The sequence below is a fragment of the Octopus bimaculoides genome, chromosome 2, assembly GCF_001194135.2.
Source record: "Octopus bimaculoides isolate UCB-OBI-ISO-001 chromosome 2, ASM119413v2, whole genome shotgun sequence".
NCBI lineage: Eukaryota > Metazoa > Mollusca > Cephalopoda > Octopoda > Octopodidae > Octopus > Octopus bimaculoides.
This window is the reverse complement of record NC_068982.1, coordinates 129,301,251-129,321,857: the sequence shown is the minus strand read 5'-3', so window position 1 is coordinate 129,321,857 and position 20,607 is coordinate 129,301,251. Positions and strand designations below refer to the sequence as shown.

The following is a 20,607-nucleotide window of genomic DNA, read 5'->3' as shown; positions in this document are numbered from 1 at the left end:
TATATATGTATATATATATATATATATATGTATATATATATATATATATATATGCACACACACACACATATATATACATATATATATATATATATACACATATATATGTATATACACATACACGCATATATGTATACATACATATACCTGAAGGTATACTCACGTATACATACGTGTACACACACACACACACACCTTTGTGTGTGTATGTGTATGTTTGTATATAAGTGTACATATACATACATACATACATACATGTGTGTGTGTGTGTGTGTGTGTGTGTATTTGTCTGTATGCGTGTGTGTGTGACTGTCTGTCTGTGTAGCTAATTTTTCAGAAATATTTATTAATCGTACATATAACAAGGCGTTTCTAAACTTCATGAGTTCAGCAACACTTTGAAAACGCATTCCAAAGTTTTCTCACGATATATAATCATACACACTTTGTGTTTCCTTCCAAGTTCTGCTTTTCACTGAATAATCTCTTTTAAAAGAAAGTCATTCTGTTTCGAATTTTGATTTTTGCTCAAGTTTTCTATTACGTCTGGAAATTTTTGTAGCAAAATTGTCTGCTTGATGTTGCAGCAGACATCGATTGACCGACCGACATGCCGTCCGACCGACCGGCAGGAATATCTTGACTTTATCCACAGACGATAAATAATTACTTTTCCTGTGGCTGGAAACAACTTCGTATTTCTTTCTTCTTTTCTATTATGTTTCTTTATTACTCATTATTATCCTTCCTCCTGCCTGCCGTCTGTCTGTCTGTCTGTCTGTCTGTCTGTCTGTCTGTCTGTCTGTCTGTCTGTCTGTTTGTCTGTCTGTTTTTCTCTCTTCTTCTCCATCCCTTCCTCCTTCTCCCAACGCCTCCGCTCTCTCGTATTTTTCGCTGCTTTTAATGCTATATGCGTTCATCCTATAATTTACAACAATGGTTCTCAACCGGGGTCTGTGTGACCCTTGAAGGTCCATAAATTTTATTGTTAAAATCTCTGGGCAATAAACTGGTTATACTTCTGCAATGTACAAAATATTCTAACAGTTTTTTTTTTTATACAATTCCAAGTATTTGATTATGAAAATATAATAGGACCTTTCAAACATTGAATGGTTAAGAGGGTCCAGCCGAGTAAAATAAGAATCAAAGGGGTCCATTGGTTAAAAATGGCTGAGACCCACTAGTTCACAGGTAAAGCCAATTATAAATACATACAGTTGTGTATGCCAGGTCAGTCTTAATCGAGCAGGTTTTGATCGAAGGTTCTCCATATATGACTCAAACGTTAATTTTTTATTATCCAACGCGTCCTTCCCTTTTTTTTAATGACTGTAGAGTGTGATTTAAGGAAGACTTGGTTGCTATTTCTAGTAAGTCGAGCGGTTGCGTAAAGCACATTTGTATTTCTTACGTGTCTTGAGTATTGAATTGGTAGAATCGTTACTGCGTCGGACAAAATATCTTACGTCATTTTTTTCTTTTCTGAGTTCAAATCCCGCCAAGGTAAACAACTTTGATTCTTCCAGGATCGACAACATAAAATAGTAGTCACCTACAAGGGGTAGATATGGTCGACTAACCTTTTAACCCCAAAATTCTGGCCTTGTGCTTATGATAGAAACTTTGTCTAAATATGCGTGCGGAGAAGAGAGTGAGAGAAAGAAGAGACTGGGAGAGAGAGAGAGAAGAGAGTAGGAGAGAGAGAGGGTGGGGGAGAAAGTGAAGTCTTAAATACATGTAGATTTGAAAAAAATAAGAAAAATATTATCTACATGATTCATAATAGATTCTTTTTCTGTTGTTGCTGTTACTGCTTTTATTTAAACCCTAATTGATTGTGAGTAGTAGATTATACGAGGTCTGATCAACAAGTATCCGGACTGTTGCCATAGTAACAAAGATAAAGCACGCAGAGTGAAGCCGTTTGGCAAAGATTGACCTTCAACTTTACTGGGCAAGTGCACTAAGTTTTAACGTTCTAGCTCACTTCTGCTGTTTACAGCAGTGCTTGGAAGGAAGGTGTGTAGCGTGTGATCGTCGCATTGACCATGAGAAAGTTGTCGTGGCGATACCTGCTCAGAGACCTTCTCAGGCTGTGTGCACGCGCGCGTGAGTGTAAGTGAATGAGGAGGGAATGAATGAGAGAATGCGTGAGTGAGTGAATGAGTGGAGTGAGTGAGAGAGTGTGTATGAATAGTTCAATAGATAGGTGTGTCAGTGTCTGTACATATCTATATTGGAGGGCAAATAAGATTTGTTAGAGCTAAATAATCGGCATTATTTAGCTACGACAAAGCGGCGAGCTGGCAAAATCGTTAGGTGGACGAAATGCCTAGCGGTATTTCGCCCGTCGCTACGCTCTGAGTTCAAATTCCGCCAAGGTCGACTTTGTCTTTCATCCTTCCAGGATCGATAAATTAAGTACCAATCAAGTAGTGGGGTCAATGTGATCGATTGTCCCCCTTCCCACAAAAATCCAAGCCTTGTGCCTATAGTAGAAAGGATTATTTAGCCACGACGTTTCACAATTTGGGTTCAAATCTCTCAAATGTCTCCTTTGTCTTTCATCCAACCGAGGTCGGTAAAATTAGTTCCAGTTGATGAATATTGAAATACACAGCGGTCGATGCAATAGGCTGTCACTGCCCCTACCAAAATCAGTAAGAATGGCCACTCAGTGATGGACATCACTGATAACAGAAATATCAAACAGTTTATTTTATTGATCCGCACTGCGTTGTTAAAGATGCATATTTTATATTTTACACATTGAAACAGATATATATTTTTAATGTTTTGTTCAATAAAAACAAGTCTGTAATTGATACCTCAAGTCTCTGTACAATGTTTCCTAACTTCCTTTAGCATATCAGCGTATGCATTAAAAGCATAGGTGTGACCCGTACATAGGGGTAAAGACCCCTTCGGTTACGAATGACCATGGGATTGCACCTAGACAGTTCTCCTCCAAGATACAAGTCCGGACAAGGTTGTTTGTGGAAGACCAGCAGTCGCCCATGCGTACCAGTTTCCCGCTCTCAACGCCACAAATGTTACTCAAGGCAAAGGCAAAGGCTGATACAGCTTGGTACCAGCGACGTCGCAGCTCAGTTTTACAGCTAAGTGAACTGGAACAACGTGAAATAAAGTGTCTTGATCGAGAACACAAACACAGGCCGGTCTAGAAATCGAACTCACAACCTACGATTGAGAACTCGACGCTTTAACCACTGTGCCGTGCGCCTTCCCATACATATGTCAACATACACTGAACCAAGGTTTAACTAATTCAAAACCAAAGAAAATAATAATGTATATCATTTATGTGCCTCATTGGTTGTTACAGACAACCTTAAAACGTAAGTTCTTTACTTATGTTTTGCAGATGTGAAACATTGTTTATACATCAACAGGAGACCATCCTTATTGATTTGGGGTTAGGAAGAGACACTCAATTGCATTGATTATAGTATAGAAATTTATTGGGTATTATTTATAAAAGTGGTCCCAGTTCTACCGCGCAAGTATATGTTAGTATTCTATGCCCGTACACACGACCGATTGTTTTTTTTAGGGAGACAACAAAAAAGCAGTGATGTAGCAAGATGGTGCCACCCGAGCAGCCCATGAGTTTGCAGCCCACCGTTATTACTCTGCGCAGTTATTCACGGTACCTCCCAGTTTTCTGTTCCCGTTTACTACCATTCCACATCACCTAAACCACTATTACATCTGTGGAAAAATACTAATGTCACAACATCGCATAAAATTCCATTAGTTATTCTAAATCGAAAACTAGTGTCCCCACTTGAAAAAAAAATTGCATTTCAATACAATAGACACGGCTTATACAGCAGACCCAAAAGTGCCACCCTCATAAAAGCGTCAGCCGGGGTGGAACGTCCCCGCGCCTATACCTGGCTACGCTACAGAGAAATGTTTTGAGTGCAAGATGAGATGGCTTTCACTAATTTATTTTATCTGCGCTTTGTGTCCAAATCTTGTCCGAATAAACTTTACTTTTCTTCCTATGTCGATAAAATAAATACGAGACATGTATTGAAGGACATTCTATCAACTAAACCACTCTACACATTTGCAACCTTGTGTCAATATAAGAAATCAGTGTTTTGTTGGTTAAGAGAGCTGGTTCAGACAGCAGAACATCATAGGAAACAAACAAAAAATGATTAAGAAATTAATTTCGAAGTAATAAAAAGATTTAAAAGTCATGTATTTTTGTTTCTTTTCTTTTCTTTTCTTTTTTTTTTTGTAAGAGATCATGGTGCGACTGAATTGTTCTACCATCCAGGAACCAATTCTATAATGTAACTCAGTATCATCTGTTGAAAAGGCAAGGGCTATAGTGTATGAATTCAGTCGGACCCGGCTACGGCTCTGTTGACATGAGTGAATTTCACTTCACAGAGACGTGAACGTCACAAATCCCATTTATTCTGTATACTTATAAAATTTAAAGATATAAATGTCTTATCTAATGGAAATGTACGTTTATTCGTTGAATATTGATATGTAAATTTAGGGTTCAATAAATCTTATTGAATACAAAATGTACAGATAATAGTGGTTTCAAATTTTGGCACAAGGCCAGCCAATTCGAGGAAGGGGTAAGTTGATTACATCGCCCCAGTGTTCGACTGGTACTTATTTTATCGACCCTGAAAGGATGACAGGCAAAGTCGACCTCAGCGGAATTTGAACACAGAATGTTAGGACAGACGAAATGCTGCAAAGTATTTTGCTCGGCGTGCTAGCGATTCTGCCAGCTCGCTGCCTTATGTACAAATGATATTATATTCTTTCCGTTATGCACAAAATCCAACATTTCATGGGATGCTGTGACTTTCCTACTTTCCCACAAATATAACAGTGGTTTAGATTAAGTGGAATGGTCTTTGTACAGGAATAGAAAACTGGTTGTTGAATCGAGTCACATCGTGTGGCTGTGAAGAATATTAATTTCTAAGTTTGATACAAAACAATACATTCAAGGAGTGGAATAAGTTGATTTAATCTACTACAGAGGTATAAAGGACAGAACTCTATTCCGGTGGTATTTGAACTCAAAACGTGATCAGACATATTTAAATGTCGAAAGGATTACATCCGACGTTCTATTGATTCTACTGTCCATTAAATTCTAGCTTTCTTAAAGTTCTTTAAGAGATTAAAAGGTAGTTCTATTAGAACAACTCGTATCTTTAAAAAAAAAAGTATACATATTAAGTAGTTCTTGTTATTTCCTTTCGCACCAGCCTCGCTCGAGCAGGCCTGTTATCAAAAAGGGTTCTAGACGTGACCATCTTGTCTTTTTGTATATTTACCACTACATTGTTTTTGTTGACTCATAGAGTTCATGTTGTTTCTATGCATGTTATCAAAATATTTAGAAAAGTTAAAGCAATGTCTACATATATTTTCATAGAATGAAGGTAATTTCAGCGCTTGCTTATTAGTTTTAAGAAATCTTAGACAAAATTTCGTTTATCGCATCATTTACATTATGGAAACTGTATCTATTTCTGTAAAAATACTTTAATCAGATGAGCTTGTGTGTTTTATCTGTATCAGTTCCCAAACTTCACCTTGTTACGTTAATATTGTATAGTTCCATACAGAATTCACATTTATTGGAGAGAGGAAATGAGATCGTATGACATCCATGCACGCCTTTTTGGAGGTGATTTGTGATATAAGCGATATTACAACTGGAAATAGAAACCGGATGGCGAATAAGGATAGCCAAGAGCTCACTTCGTGGCACGTGCGATAAAGTTCTAAATAAATATTGGTTTCATCCTGCAAGGCCTGGGTGCACGATGATCAAGGAATTCAAGGACAGAAAAGACGAAGTGAAGTTGTAACATTGATGCTTTTCTCAAGTACCTTGCTGGAGTTAGGTAAGTGCAAAAACTCCAATTGAAACTCAAAATCACTCCAGGTCAGCGGTCCAGGATCACCAACACGACAAAGTTAGAAGTCCGTCATGTAATAACGTAGTTCTATACAAACTTTGGCACTGGGGTACACTTTGTAGAGGAAGAGTGTAATCAATAGATGTTATTTTAATGTATTACTGATATATAGTTGTATCGCTCCAAAATCAAAGAAAAACAAATGACATCTACGATACTCGAACTCAGAGCATACAAGGACACAACGAAAACCTGTGATTTAATTCACAAATGCTAATAATATCTATTAGGGAGAAAGGATAACGGAATCGTTAGCCCGCAGGGCAAAGTGCTTGTCGGCATTTCGCCCATCTTTACGTTCTGGGTTCAAATTCTGCCGAAGTAGCCTTTGCCTTTCTTTCTCTCAGGGTCGCTGTAATCGACTTACCCACACCCCCATAATTGCTGGCCTTGTGCCAAAAAATTGAAACCGATATCTATGAGGGTGAGAACAGTGACTGTGACTAGAAGCGTAGCTAGGTAGAGGGGACCAGTGGGGGGGGGGGAGGTTCGCCTCGAGTGATGCTTATATGGAGACAGCACTTTTGGGTTTGCTGTATAATATTATAAAGGCTTGGGTGCTCGGGGAGTGGGACAGCAAACTTAAGGATTGCTCCGGGCGGCACTCATTCTGGTTACACTACTCATCGTGACAGTAGAAAATTGGGCTGTATGATTTAATACTTCAGTACGTTACTTGTCACATCCTGTCAGTATCTATTTAACTATTCAACACCACCGGGCTGGGTAAAATAATACCAGTCATGTACTGAGATCGATTATTTTTCCTTTCCTAATAAAACTGTCCTGCTATATCACCAGAAATCAATATCCCAATAGAGATTTTCTTTTTATCTCTTCTTCATCACCACCATCATCATCATCATCATCATCATCGTCATCATCATTCTCAAAGGTGGCATCTGCGCAGAAGCTTAGCTGTGCGAGTTGTTGGTGTTGTAATGTTGGGTATCGATTATACTAGAGCATGAATTATGTCTTTTGTGTTGTTTTATTGGATAATGATTGTATTGGAAACATATGGTGTTATATTGTTTGGTGATGCTGACTGCGTAGAGTATGTGCAGTGCATGTATAGTATTATATAATTTAGTAATGATGGCTGTGTTGAGTCTATAATGAGTAACATGTTGTACGTTTTGTGTTGTTTTATCAGATGTTGGTTGTGTTGCGTATGTATTGTGTGTGTCTATAAGGTATTGATTCTATAGAGTATGTGTTGTACGTGTTGTCTAGTGTTATTTTATTGGATAATGATTGTATAAGATTCATGTTGCGTGTACAAAGTGTACTGTTTGAGTTGTGCTACTCTCTTGCAGGGATGTGGGCTGTGTCAGGGTTATCTATTACAGTGTGTGAAACGTCTGACTCTGGCATGATTTTGATGTTTTATTCATTTTAAAATTCAAGCCTAGTACTCCAGCGATTAGCACAGTCATGTTCGAATCAGTTGGTAGATATCAGTGTGCATCAGCAAGTAATTTGTTTGATGAAGTTGTAAAAAGGAATGACAAACTCTTAGATTCATTAGTCAGGAGTACCTTTGACTGACGAAACACAATTATATCGAAACACCGGATGACCCAAAGTCTCCTTACGCAAATGAATCGAGTGTGTTATGAACACAAATTTGTCGAAAAGAAGAAGCTGTTCTGCAATGGTTAGCATATTCAAGTTAAATCTACTGGGACATATTAAGAATGAGTATGCTAGTTACCATTATTGTTTTTTACTTTCATACCCCTCATCTTGCTTATTTAAAATTTAAAATCCATGTACCATGACAGTTTCGATGCCTTCATCCAGGCAATGCTTTATTCGTGGTGTCTGGCAGAATACATATATATTTGTTCCCGTGCTTGACAATTATATCTGGACGGTTTACTTTGATCTCCTATCAGGCCTGGATAGGCATGTCCCATATGCTTACGTTCAGATCATTGTCACGTGCCGTGTTTGATACACGCTTACATCACACCCGTCTTCACATCGAAGTATTGTCGTTATTTATTCGATCATTTCTGTCAATATATTCCAACTTGGCAAGGACGTGGTAGCCATAAGTGATGCAATGCCTCGTTGTGGTAATTATTCGTGGCTTGGCATTAGCCTTGTGCTGCTTAAAGCAAATTTCGTTTCTGCTTTTAGCCCACAGCTTTTGAAATATCGACTTTTGCCCTGGCTAACATCTCTTTTGTTGAGTCTTGCAGGTTACCAGTAGGAGACTGATTTTCCTCTCCGTTTTTATCTTGGGAATATTGTGAATCAAACTATCTTTTGATTATTTTGACTTTTTAATCATTTCTATTGCTTTTTCCAATTTCTCTCTTTTTTTCTCCAGTTTGTATTTTACTGTTCATTGTTTCCATTTTTGTAAAAATATTTGTCTGGATTATCATGTGAATAGAGGATTACTACTACTACTACTACTACTACTACTACTACTACTACTACTACTACTACTACTACTACTACTACTACTACTACTGCTGCTGCTGCTTGTTGAAATATACGGCCGTCTTTGAAATAGCTCCGCGAAAAGTTAGATTTTACTGGATTTATTTAATGAAAGAAAGTAATTTTTATGTCGTATTATTTTGTACAGAATAGTCTTCGGAACCTTTGGAGGTCTGCAGTAGAGAAAACGTCTGGCTTGTAGATATTTATATTATTTTCCCTAAAAATGCTAATTACTAATAATTTAATCTGACTTCTTCCAAGGGAGTGCTGGTAACAAACGAAATAGCACTGATTATGACCCCACCCCGACCCCAATATTTTTGAAAACAATAATACTGAGTGTAAAAAAAAAACAAAGTGAAAAAAGAAAAGTAAAGAAAATAAATATATCTGAACACGCAGCACACTTTAACGAATGAAAACTTAATAATTCTAACAGCTCTTAAGAACAATAGTAATTAACTTGTAAGCTAATCAGAGGGAGGTGATTGATATAGATCAACTCTCGGAAAAGGCAAGGACATGGCAGAAGTACGTTACATGAGTCTGTACATTCTTGCTCGAGGAATACCTCCAGGGAAAAGCAAGGAGAAAAGTGACATACTTATGTTTCCTTCAAAAATAGAGGAGTGCTTCCATATGTCCTCAAAGGTTCAACTGAAAGAAAACCTGGCTGATGCATGGAACAACGTGGTTTCCATCCATCAGGGCAGGGCATAAGGGAGCATGTGCTTGGTATTCAAGACTAAGGACGAGTTGCGAGACCGAACTGATGCACCATGCAGCTGCTCACTGACAACGCTGTGCAAGGGTCACAACCAGGGACATTAACAAAGACAATGCCCTTTCGTTTTTCTATCCCCTTTGCAGTACAATACACGCAGGTGGGTATCGCAGAGTTGATAGGGAAGAAAAGGTGATCGGGTGGTTCTGTATCGGTATGCAAACCTTGAATACTCCGGAAGACAACGAAGCTATTCCGGAAGACAACGAAGCTACATTGTCAGCGGGAAAGGAAACCAATGACATAAGCGGTTCAGAGTAGAAAGGGCAGTTTTTGTACAAATGGGACAAAGAACTACTTGGAAGCTAGAAAACAGAGACAGAAACCAAAAAAAACAACGACAACAACAGACATCAGAAATTAGAAACTGTTGCTTCCAAAATACCATTGGTCGAAGCTTCGAAAATAGAAAAAAATACCTACAAACCGAGAATTCCAAGAGTTGACGACCACAAGCTATAGTCTAAAAGGGGCATAGTGGTTAGTGCAGAACCCGAGTGGAATAGAATATAATTGCCGAGAAGTGAGACAAGTTTGTTGAGTGCCTGAGTGGAGCTGGAGTGAGACCAATCAATTCCAAAGAACAGAGGTCATACAATTAGCAGTAGAAAAAAAAGTCACGAGAAGACAGAGTACAGTTATGGGTAAGAGGCTAGAGTGTGTTGGTTAGAAACTTTGACATTCAGTTAGGTAGCTGTTCTCATTGTGTATGTGTGTGTGTGTGGGGGGGGAATCTTGGATGTCTGAATGAGTAGCAGCAGTATTGAATCAGACGCAGGAACAGTACTTCATTGTGCTATACTCATGAATAACAAAAAGCTTGATTAAAACATTCTGACACTTACCCAACTATGTACTGCTGTTGCCTGCAATGTGCCCCTGTCTCTCCTTCAATATAACATGTCTATTTCTTTACAGAGATGATTGTCCCGATTACAAATGGAATGACGTCACATTTCTTAACTCCCATAACGTCAAGTCGTTAATTACATAATCAATTCTATGTATGGCATAAGGCCAGCAGTATTTAGAAGAGGGGGAAAATGGATTGCATCGACTCCAGTACTTGGCTGGTACTTTCTTTTACCAACCCCGAGAGGATGACTGGCAAATTTAACTTTGGCAGGATGGAACTCCGATCGTAAAACGCCGCAAGAAATGCCGCTAAGAAATGCCATACGCTAACGATTCTGTCAGCTCGCCACTCTCGATAATTCCATGAATAATAATAATATAAGCTGTCGCTCGTATTGTTATATTGAGGGAATATATCAAGTAAATCCTTAGGGGTAACCTGAAAATGTCTTCACAATAATAGTTGTGTATCGTTTCAGTTGTATTAATTTTAAACGGGACAATAGACGTATTTCTTTCACAGTCTTTGACTCAACACCTAAGTTAATGTAATTCCTTAACTTTTCAGCTCGCTTCTCTACAGCATTATGGTCATTTAGGATTTCTATGTTAAATATTAACACTCAGAATTCTGAATTAGACTCAGATCAGGTTAGACAGACTCCTTCAATATGCAGTCGGTCTTGTAACATGCATAAAAACAACACAAAGCAACTTGAATTTAATATATAGACATCAGAAATTACATTCGTAAAGTAATAGGAAACGACCATTACACTAGAAATGCAGACTTTAAAAATAAAAAGAGTATTACAAAGCACAGTAATATGAATACACACTCACGCACACATATGCCTTGTTTGAATGTGAAGCCTTATAAAAGTAATTTAGCATTGAACTGAACGACCACTCAGTACTTTTTAGTAGGGTACATCTTTATCTTTACAAAAAAGGTTGACATTGACTTGGAAGTTTTAGCTGACCATTATTAGTATGACAGTTTGTTGAAACTTCGAAATTACTGTTAAACTTTTCCATGCAAAAATTAATTTACATACATACATACATACATACATGCATACATGCATACATACATACAACTCACAGACATACACACCTTGTCAAGCCTACTTACAATATTTTCCCCCGACAACACTTTCATAGTAACCCCAACCACTTCTGTAACTTTACGGAAACAAACACACACACACACACACACACACACACACACACACACACACACACACACACACACACACACACACACACACACACACACGCACGCACGCACGCAGACACACAAATCGTTAATTTTACTTGGGATACCAACCAATTCATCATTCGAACACAGTTACATATCATTGTAAAAAAGCAAACCCACATTTTTACAAACTTTAAAAGAGTCTAATGGAACTATTTCCATAAAAAGATAGATTCAAGGTTTTTCATAATCTCACAACACCATAATTACTAACGTTGATGCTATTCTGCATGCATACATCAAAATAATTACAAAGTCATCCAAGAAAATACATCCTATATTTTAACATTTGAATAAACCAGTGCTTACTGGGAGAATCAATGATTATTAAAGGGATGGATAAAACAGCAGAAAGCTCGATACTCTCGCACGTTGTTCGGCGTTGATTTTGATTCTCGTCTTAATCAATAACATGAAGAACAAATAATATTCAGGGTTAGATGCTCGAGCAAGTCGGTAGAGCATCCATCATTTGTACCGTTTTATGTTTATGGCTGATTATAAATAAATACTATATACGTAGGTCGGGCTTACCGTTGTGTTTTCCTTAGTTCTAAGTTTAAATCTCCCTGTATCCCGGTTATGGGAAACCACTAAAGTTATATATATCTATATATTCTTCATTAAGCATCATGTAGATGCTTCATTTACGGAGAGTCATTCGTCTATAATAATTCGTCTTACACAAAAGTTGGAGAGGCGTGTCGTTCTTACTCAAAAGAATGTTAAACAATTAGAGATAATCAAATAATGATTGCAAAGACATCTTTTCTGGAATTTCCAACCAACCCAAAACATTCATTGATATCTCAATCAAAATCCAATCAATTGTTACACATTGTCACTGGTGTCGCATAGGTTTTCAATCTTGCTGGCGTGGTTCTGGTGAAAGTTGAGCTCGTTGTAAATTATTTTGCTGGTGATGCGTCACTGTTGGATGACTTCGGTGAGCCACTAAAAATCAATGAGGTCGAAGTGATGTCCTTTTGCGACATCTCTGATTTTCTATTATTGTACAATCTTAAATGTATAGCGTTTGTGTATAGCATTTTTGGCATAGTATGAGTATACAACATTGTCGGTGTGGTATTAGTGTACAACCTCTTAGGTGTTGCATTAGTTTCAATTAATGAATTACCAGTGTACAACATTGTGGCATATATATCAGTAGAAAACGTTATTACTGAACAGTTTTTCACGTATATCTGCAAAACTTCCAATGACGTCACATATTACTTATGACTATTGATGTGTATAAAGTTATTGATTATTGTATGCGAATTTCTTACGTCATCACTTCATGTGAATTAATGGGTCTGATAATGAAATGATCGAATAAATTACGGTCACTTAGAAAGTCTGATGATATGGGCACAGAGTTTCATTATAAATATTTTTTATATTAACTTTCTTCTTGTCTTATCTGCTGCTACTACTACTACTACTACTACTACTACTACTACTACTACTACTACTACTACTGCTACTGCTGCTGCTGCTGCGACTACCAACACCACCAAAAATTATTGCAATATACTGGAACTTACCAATGTTTCCATAGGTTTAAGCTACCTCTTATTGTGACAGGATGCTAATCTATTACAGAATTTATATCTTTCTAATGAAAGGTTTTACTCGAAAGATTAAGCTTCAAATAATTCTCCTTTTCTAGGGAACCACTTTGGATATTTTATAAAATATATAATAAAATATCTGACAATTACAAAGTGACAATGAAACTTTGTCTCTTTGGATGATCTGCCTTATCTACGATTGAGTGCTTCAACTCGTATAACACAAGACAATGAAGAACTTTTATATCACGGATCGACTTGTTAGGAATAGCATCTAAATCTACCTGAAATTAGCCGCTACTGTTTCAACGCATTGGATAATATAGATCTTGAAACGATATACATCTGAAAAATAGACGAGATGATCACAGCTGAAATGCTTTTAATCACATGCTTGTTCGAACAGGATTAACTTGAGGGAAAACAACAACAATAGTTTAGCATTAAAAGAAACTCTGATGTTACTCACTGGGAAGGTGGTAAAATAAATAATAAAAGACAATGATTTGTTTACTATAAGCTGATATAGTTTAGACAACGACAATTCATTTCTATTGAATCTTCATTTGATTGGAAATGGTAAGGTTAAAAAGAAGAATTCTGAAATTAGCAGGCACATAAAAAAAAAAAAAAAACTTAATTCAGAAGAAGCTATTGAAACGTCACTTACAACAATGATGTGTACTTTTTTTAACACTTATTTGAAGCTATGTAGATTGAGCCAGCAAGAATTCAATGTTGTGATGATGAACTCAATACAACGCCAGCGTCAGGATTCGAATCACTGTTTATTTAAGCATAAGTGCAGCACCCTACCAATCTGGCTGCTTATGACATTTGTACATATGGACAAAGATGTGAGAGTCTATTGTCCAAGCATCAGTGTTAAAGACACACCAAATTTCAACACATTATTTTGTAGACATGCCAATCTTCAACGGAACAAAATAACAATCTTTAAAAGACTGGGGGAAATATTTTTAAAGCTAGCACTAATATTTAAGAAATAAAACGGAAACAATCCTTTAATGACGCCAGGTGTTGGAAATGAAAGACAGTCAGTCTCCCGCACGGGTAACATAAATGGTATTTCAATTGTAGAAGATGCTAACATAGCATTATAGAATTAACAAAAAGGTGGCGAGCTGGCAGAATTGTTAGCATGCCGGGAAAAATGCTTAGTGGCATCTCGTCCGTCTTTACGTTCTGAGTTCAAATTCCGTCAAGGTTGACTTTGCTTTCCATTCTTTCGAGGTCGATAAAAGAAGTACCAGTTGAACACTGGGGTCGATGTAATCGACTTACACCCTCCCCCGAAATTGCTGGCCTTGTGCCAAAATTTGAAACCATTATTAGAATTAGCAAGGACAGCGAACTGGCAGAATTGTTAGGGCGTCGGAAAAAACATCACATGACATTTGGTCCAGCGCTATACATTCTAAGGTCAAATCCCGCCGAGATCAACTTTACCATTTTTACTTTTGGGGTCAATAAAGTAAAGTACCAGTCAAATACTGGTGTAAATCGTATCGACACACCCTCCCAACAAAATTGCTGGCTTTGTGCCTAAAAAAGAACCGTTATTAGATTTAACAAGGGTGGTGGACAGTGCCGTCTTAAGGGATGGGGTCACGGGACAGTTACCTACAGGGCAAGGAGTCCAATTCTTATACGCGTATGCTGTGGATTGCTGTCAATAAATACTATAGGTCCCAGTGCAGTGATTTGACAGGAGGTGGGGCCTATAATGCTGCTAAGACGGCGCTGGTGGTGGAGTTGCAAAATCGTTAAAGTATCGAACACAATACCTTCGGATATTTCTTCCGGCTCTTACCGTTCTGAGTTTAAAACCCTCAAAGGTCAAATTTTCCTTTCAATCTTCTGGGGGTCGATAAAATAAAAAGATAATCAAGTATCATGGACGATAAAACAGACTAACCTCCCACCTCCGGCCAAACTTTACACCTTGTGCCTAAATTGGAAATCAAATAAGACATAGCGTGTATTCTCCGTGGAACGCAATAGGAATTCGTGCTATTATTACACACCTACTGAAATTCACCCTCTAAGGATAAGTACAGTGGAAGTTGGTTTTGGTAGCAGAGACCATAGTGCAGACTTTATATGGACTACCTCCGTTATCATGACAGGGATCATGTTTGCATCAAAGTAGAAACGGAAAATAGTGCTGGAATGAAACATTTGTTAATTTTACAGTGCTGCTACGTCATTCGTTATAGAGATCAAAGGTTATGGAAGGTACTGCATACAGAGGTCATAGCCTAAAGACTTTACTACTTACTGAAGTTATACGTTTTAGAGGTTACTGCTGATCGAAGTGAGTTGCTCATAAATAGTTCGTATCAATTTATTGCAACACGGTGGACTAGGCTGTTTAAGAGTCAGGTATTTTGGCCAGAGCGGTATTAATAGCAAGATACGAGTAAAAGACGTAACTAGATACGATAAAGCATTTGTACGGCAATCTACTGATTCTGGTAACCACCGATCTATAAATTATAATCATAAAACACTCACTATCAAATATTTTTTTTTCTGGCATGTCCATCTATAACAATGTCTTTATAGATGATTTGGTTGAGAAGTTCGTATCAGATAGATTGCCTGTTGGAATTCGTTTCGGCTCTTTGCCTTGTGAGTTCAAACAACTTGTGTAAAGACAGTGCGATGTGATGTGATGAGAATGGCTCTTTAGTACATCACGCGGTCGATACAATAAATATAAAATGAATACTACATAAGTGCCAGATGGGAAAAGAGACACAACCGAGTAGAATAGTTAAGAGAAGATTTATTGATATGTAAACAATGTGTCTGTGTATGTGTCATGTATACAGAATAATAGACAGACTGTCATGAGAACAAAATGTATGTGTGTGTGTAAGTATAGATGTATGTGCGTGTGAAGAACATATGGGAATGGCAATGAAGAAAAAGACAGTGAAAGAGTCTATAGCCATCGAAGTGAGAAGTCCATAGACGCAAGAATGAGAATACTTGTTCGTAGTCAATTGTACACGGCAGTCGAAATACTGTATCAAGAAGTTGCGGCCGTGATGCTGAGCGGTTATAGGTACATGTCATACGTGAAGTTGTGACTGTGATGTTGCTGTTTGGGTCATTTGGTACGGGAGTTCTCGCAGGTTGTATATTCACTGTTGATTCATGGTGAAGTAATTCACGAACAGAGAAGTGTTGAAACATGGGCGAGTTGTTTGTTTGAGTTGTGTACGTAAAGATGTTGACGTTAGGATGATGGCGGGGACAGAGGTGGAGGTCGCTGAATGCTGTTGGACGAAGTTGGTAAGTCTCGACGTGGCTGCTGTGGGGTTGTCGCTGGAAGTGGTTGTGTCTTGTGTGGTCAGTGGCGAGACCTTAAAAGGAGGAACCAAAGATGTATAATGAGGAAAAAGCTGGGTTTTTATAAGGATCAGTAGGCCCGAAAAGGGTTCGAAAAAGGTTGTTCACGTGATGCTATATAAAACCTCTGACTGGCTATCCGCAGTCAGTTGGCACAACAGAGTAAGAGATAAATTGCACCAATACCAACCAATCAGAGTAGTGGACTCAACGGGATACAAACACCGGCCGAAGGCTAGCTGTTCCCTGCTACGTTCGAATGTACGTATATAGAGAGTCTACGCTACACTTGAAGTCAACTTTGCTTGTCATGATCGATAAATAAAGCACCAGTCCTCTACTAGGATCGATTCTCCTACTTCTATCTGTCTGTTTCTCATTTCTAGCAAGAGATCTTCTGTGGTCAGACTTGGAGATGGAAGGGCACCGCCCGGTCTACGACTGTCCAAGACGGTACTCTTACAATTTCATCAGAAATTCTGAGACCAAGGAAAGACATTAGTATCTTTATTTATCTTTATTTTTATAGAATTTTCTGGCATGGTAAACTATAATATTGCTGTTGAATTATTTCTTGTGGTGGCATATGATCACTTACATGTAAAGGAGTTTGGTTGATCGAATCGACTCTAGTTTAATACAATCTCATTCATTCAGTTTTATTATAAATTTTATAACAAAGGAATAATGTTTTTATAACACACAAACATCAGTTTTTCAATTGTATGACACCTCAACTGTTTGTATCTTTATATGTAAAAACTTTTCTCCCTTGACGTCTTCGGTTGAGACTGGGGCGCATCTCGTAGAAATTAAAGGTACATCATAGTTATAACCATGTATTCCTTTATTTCTTTCAGAGGGAATGTATCAGTATCCACGTTGGACAAGCAGGTGTACAAATTGGTAATGCTTGTTGGGAACTCTACTGTCTTGAACACAAAATTCAACCTGATGGTCAAGTACCTTCAGATAAGAAACCGAGGAGAGATGATTCGTTTAGTACTTTCTTCAGTGAAACTGGGGCTGGGAAGCATGTCCCCAGAGCGGTCTTTGTTGACCTGGAACCAACTGTTGTTGGTAAGTATTACAAATATCTAAAATTCTGGCCTCTCCCGCGTTACAGTATCCTGTATTCTTTTAAATATTGTTGCTATGCGGAATTCTGTAATGCGAAACCTATTTTCTCATTGATTTCCACATTACAAACTGAGATGCATTCTGACAGAGTTCATTCGGAAAAAAGAATACATCTTTTGTGCATGAATTCATATATCAAAAGATGTGATCTATTTCTTCTTCACTCTGTCTATACACGCTGAATCAAGCAGGAGTTTTTGTCTGTTTTTTTTATTTATCTTTGCAATTTTATGTACCTGTTCATCCGAATGGATTCTACGATATTAAAATATCGCAACACAGTATACGTAAGATCATTTGAAATACGCAGCACAGTTTACGTAAGATCATTTGAAATACGCAGCACAGTTTACGTAAGATCATTTGAAAAGAAAAATGTAAGGGAATGAATGAGAATACAGTCATATCCTATTACGATACTTACTCATCACAAATTATGTTGACTGCAGCGTAAAGAGAATTGGTAAAATAGAAATTACTGAAAGGAAGAGGAGTACTATCTTCTGTTTTGTAGAGAAGGCGTGTCAAACGTATGTCCTGCAGCTATGTTTAGCCCTCCCTGACTCAATTTTTTAAATAAAAATTATCATTAAATACTTTTTAATTATTATGTTAAATGTGTGTCACTAGCATGTGTTCAGAGCCTGAGCTCGGCTAGAACCGTGATAACATCAGTACAGATTAGTCGAATCAGTGCTCGTTAAGGGACGTTTTTTATATATCTCAACCAATGGAAAAACTTTCGAAACCAGATACTAAATGATGTGACCTATTTCCCCTTCACTTTATCTGTAACGTTGAGTCAACTTATGTTTCAAATTTACGCATGTGTTTAGCCAAATGGATTCCACTAGTGTGAACAATATTGAAAAATTCTACAACTGAAACAATACCAACTTTCTATCAAGCATTGGTCATCTCAAGAACTGTATACTTTTATTTGGACAATTTCTATCTCTGCTTTTTCTCTAGGGATTCTTTCTTAATAATCTATGTATACCATATGGATATTTCCACACATTTCTGCGCACAAACTTTGTTGACACCTCATATTCTTTCCTTTCTTCATTGTTAATAAAGTTATTATAATGTTTATTGTCCCCATTATCCATTTACTTTGGCCTACGTTATGAATTGAGTTTTAAGGATAATTGTTGTTATCCGACCCTTGGTAGCTAGTTTATGATTTAATCCGGTTCTTAAAACCAAACAAGTTTGACACCCCTGTTATACGTCATCATCATCATCGTCATCGTCATCGTGACCATCATCATCATCTGTATCTGTTGAAGGAGTAAAGAACATATCCAAAGTTGTGAGGCGTTTACGACGTATCTTCTGTTTGTACAGATCAGTGTAAAAACTGAGCTCATTATGAATTCCTCTAGTTATTTATTTTACGTTCAGGTTTAGGATCATGTTATCAGCAAAGTCCATTATTTAGCTATATTCTTTAAGGTCGATTCGATCCTAACTCAACCGACGACTTCTTCAAACCTTGCACCATTTTCTAGTCTCGCAATGTTGCACCTGACATAGGCTTTCTCCTGAAAAAAAAAAAAACTCTTCACGGATAGAAACCCTAACCTTACGGATACAATCTGATTGTATTTTTGCCAAACACTATTCTAAGCTGAAGGTTTCAATTCATACGATGACTCGGCTATAATAATTACAGCTTCTATAATACTAAATATTTTCTAAAAGTCGAACTATAGGTTTTAACTTACCTATCAATTGTATTTACGAGTTATTCTAAAGTAACATATCGATGAAGTTAGCTATCACTTCTTTATCCAAGGAAATTGTGTTCTTAGGGATATATTCAACTCACTCATCATCAAAAAGATAATTTATGGTCACTTGTGAATTGTCTAAAAGGAGCTATACTTTGTTGTAAATATTAATCATGAGACTATATTCTTCTATAACACAGCAAAATGTTTGTAAATCAATCTCAGAGAAAGCTCGTTGTATCACCCAAGCCTTCTCATTTGAACATGAAATCAAATATAGATTGCATTAAAATAGCCTTTGGATGCGTTTCAGTTTTCAGAGTGAACTACAAGTAAGGGGCTTTAATTTCATTCCTCAGCAGTACCCCACCCCACTCATAAAAATGCGTTAGACGATATTTGGAAGCTTCAAAGACTGGGGCTGATTTTTCTTTACCAATAATCATTTGCTTCCAGAGAATCCCGGTTTCATCAACATCATGCACTTGTTTTGGTGTACAACCTCCTCTAACAAATATTTTGTTCTGCTCCTCCGAATAACTAGTAACAACTATTTTACAGGAGTGGCTGTTTCCTTGTTCATTTTAATGTACAAAAATAAAGTGCCTCTTAAACCTTTCAAATCAGCTTTTATTAACAAGAAATTGCTTTGCATTAGAAGTTACTCGTTCTACTTTCTGCAAACCGTCGTACAAACTTAGTTTTAGTTTAAATAGCCAAGGTATTTATCGGCATGTTACGTCTAGGTGTCATCATCGATCCACACACTCAGGAGCTGTTCCATTTTAAGTATCAAATCAGATCTAAAAAAGAATGTTCGAGGACTTAACAAACTAGTTGTTTGAACAGTTTTATCTTTAATCAAATTCTTTAATGTCATGTATCATCCTCTCCCGTATGTTGCAAGGTTTAACATTTTAGGATGTGGAAGTCGTAGGAAGTTTTTGGAAACAACATCTGCAACAACAACAACAATAATTTCTGGGTAGGGTGTCTCTACGACACATCTGCAAAACAAACTAGATTGTCAGTACGCCATTGGAGGTACTTATTAAAACATGTGGTAGAGGCTGCTAATATTATCTAGGCAAAGAAAGTTGAATTTAAAGAAATAAAAATGAACAGGGTTAGTGGTGGCCCTTAAGAAAGAAGAGAAAGAAAACCTGAGAAATAATGGATGATTCAAGGTAATGACCAATGTGGCCCCAGATTATTACACTAAAGTGTAATGCAATGTGCCGTTGAGTTTTTTTCCGTTATGTTTTAATCGCTCGTTTCGTTTTTCTTTTTTCTAATAATCTAAACATGTATTCTTTGTTTGGCTGACAAAAAATAAAAGAATTATTTCCTTTAAAATGATTTCAATAACTTCAATTTCAATAACCATCTCAACGTTAGATATATGTATACATACATA

General features: G+C 37.3%; 1 protein-coding gene and 1 long non-coding RNA gene across 6 annotated transcripts in view; one reads left to right on the top strand and one right to left on the bottom strand.

Moving 5' to 3' along the window:
- The window catches only part of LOC106879232 (uncharacterized), a 35,920-nt gene extending 23,321 nt beyond the window's left edge, over positions 1-12,599 (bottom strand). For 2 of the 5 annotated variants that reach the window (XR_001410608.2, XR_001410607.2), the window contains exon 1: positions 11,894-12,594. This is a non-coding gene — a long non-coding RNA (uncharacterized LOC106879232). Of the gene's footprint in view, positions 1-11,893 lie in introns of all 5 variants that reach the window. The other 3 variants (XR_001410609.2, XR_008263429.1, XR_001410606.2) reach the window with 3 other exon arrangements.
- Positions 1-20,607, top strand: part of LOC106879231 (tubulin alpha-1A chain) — a 36,823-nt gene that overhangs the window by 4,141 nt on the left and 12,075 nt on the right. The window contains exon 2 of the mRNA XM_014928719.2: positions 17,175-17,394. Coding sequence (XP_014784205.1) covers positions 17,175-17,394 — 220 coding nt within the window. The remainder of the gene's footprint in view (positions 1-17,174; positions 17,395-20,607) is intronic.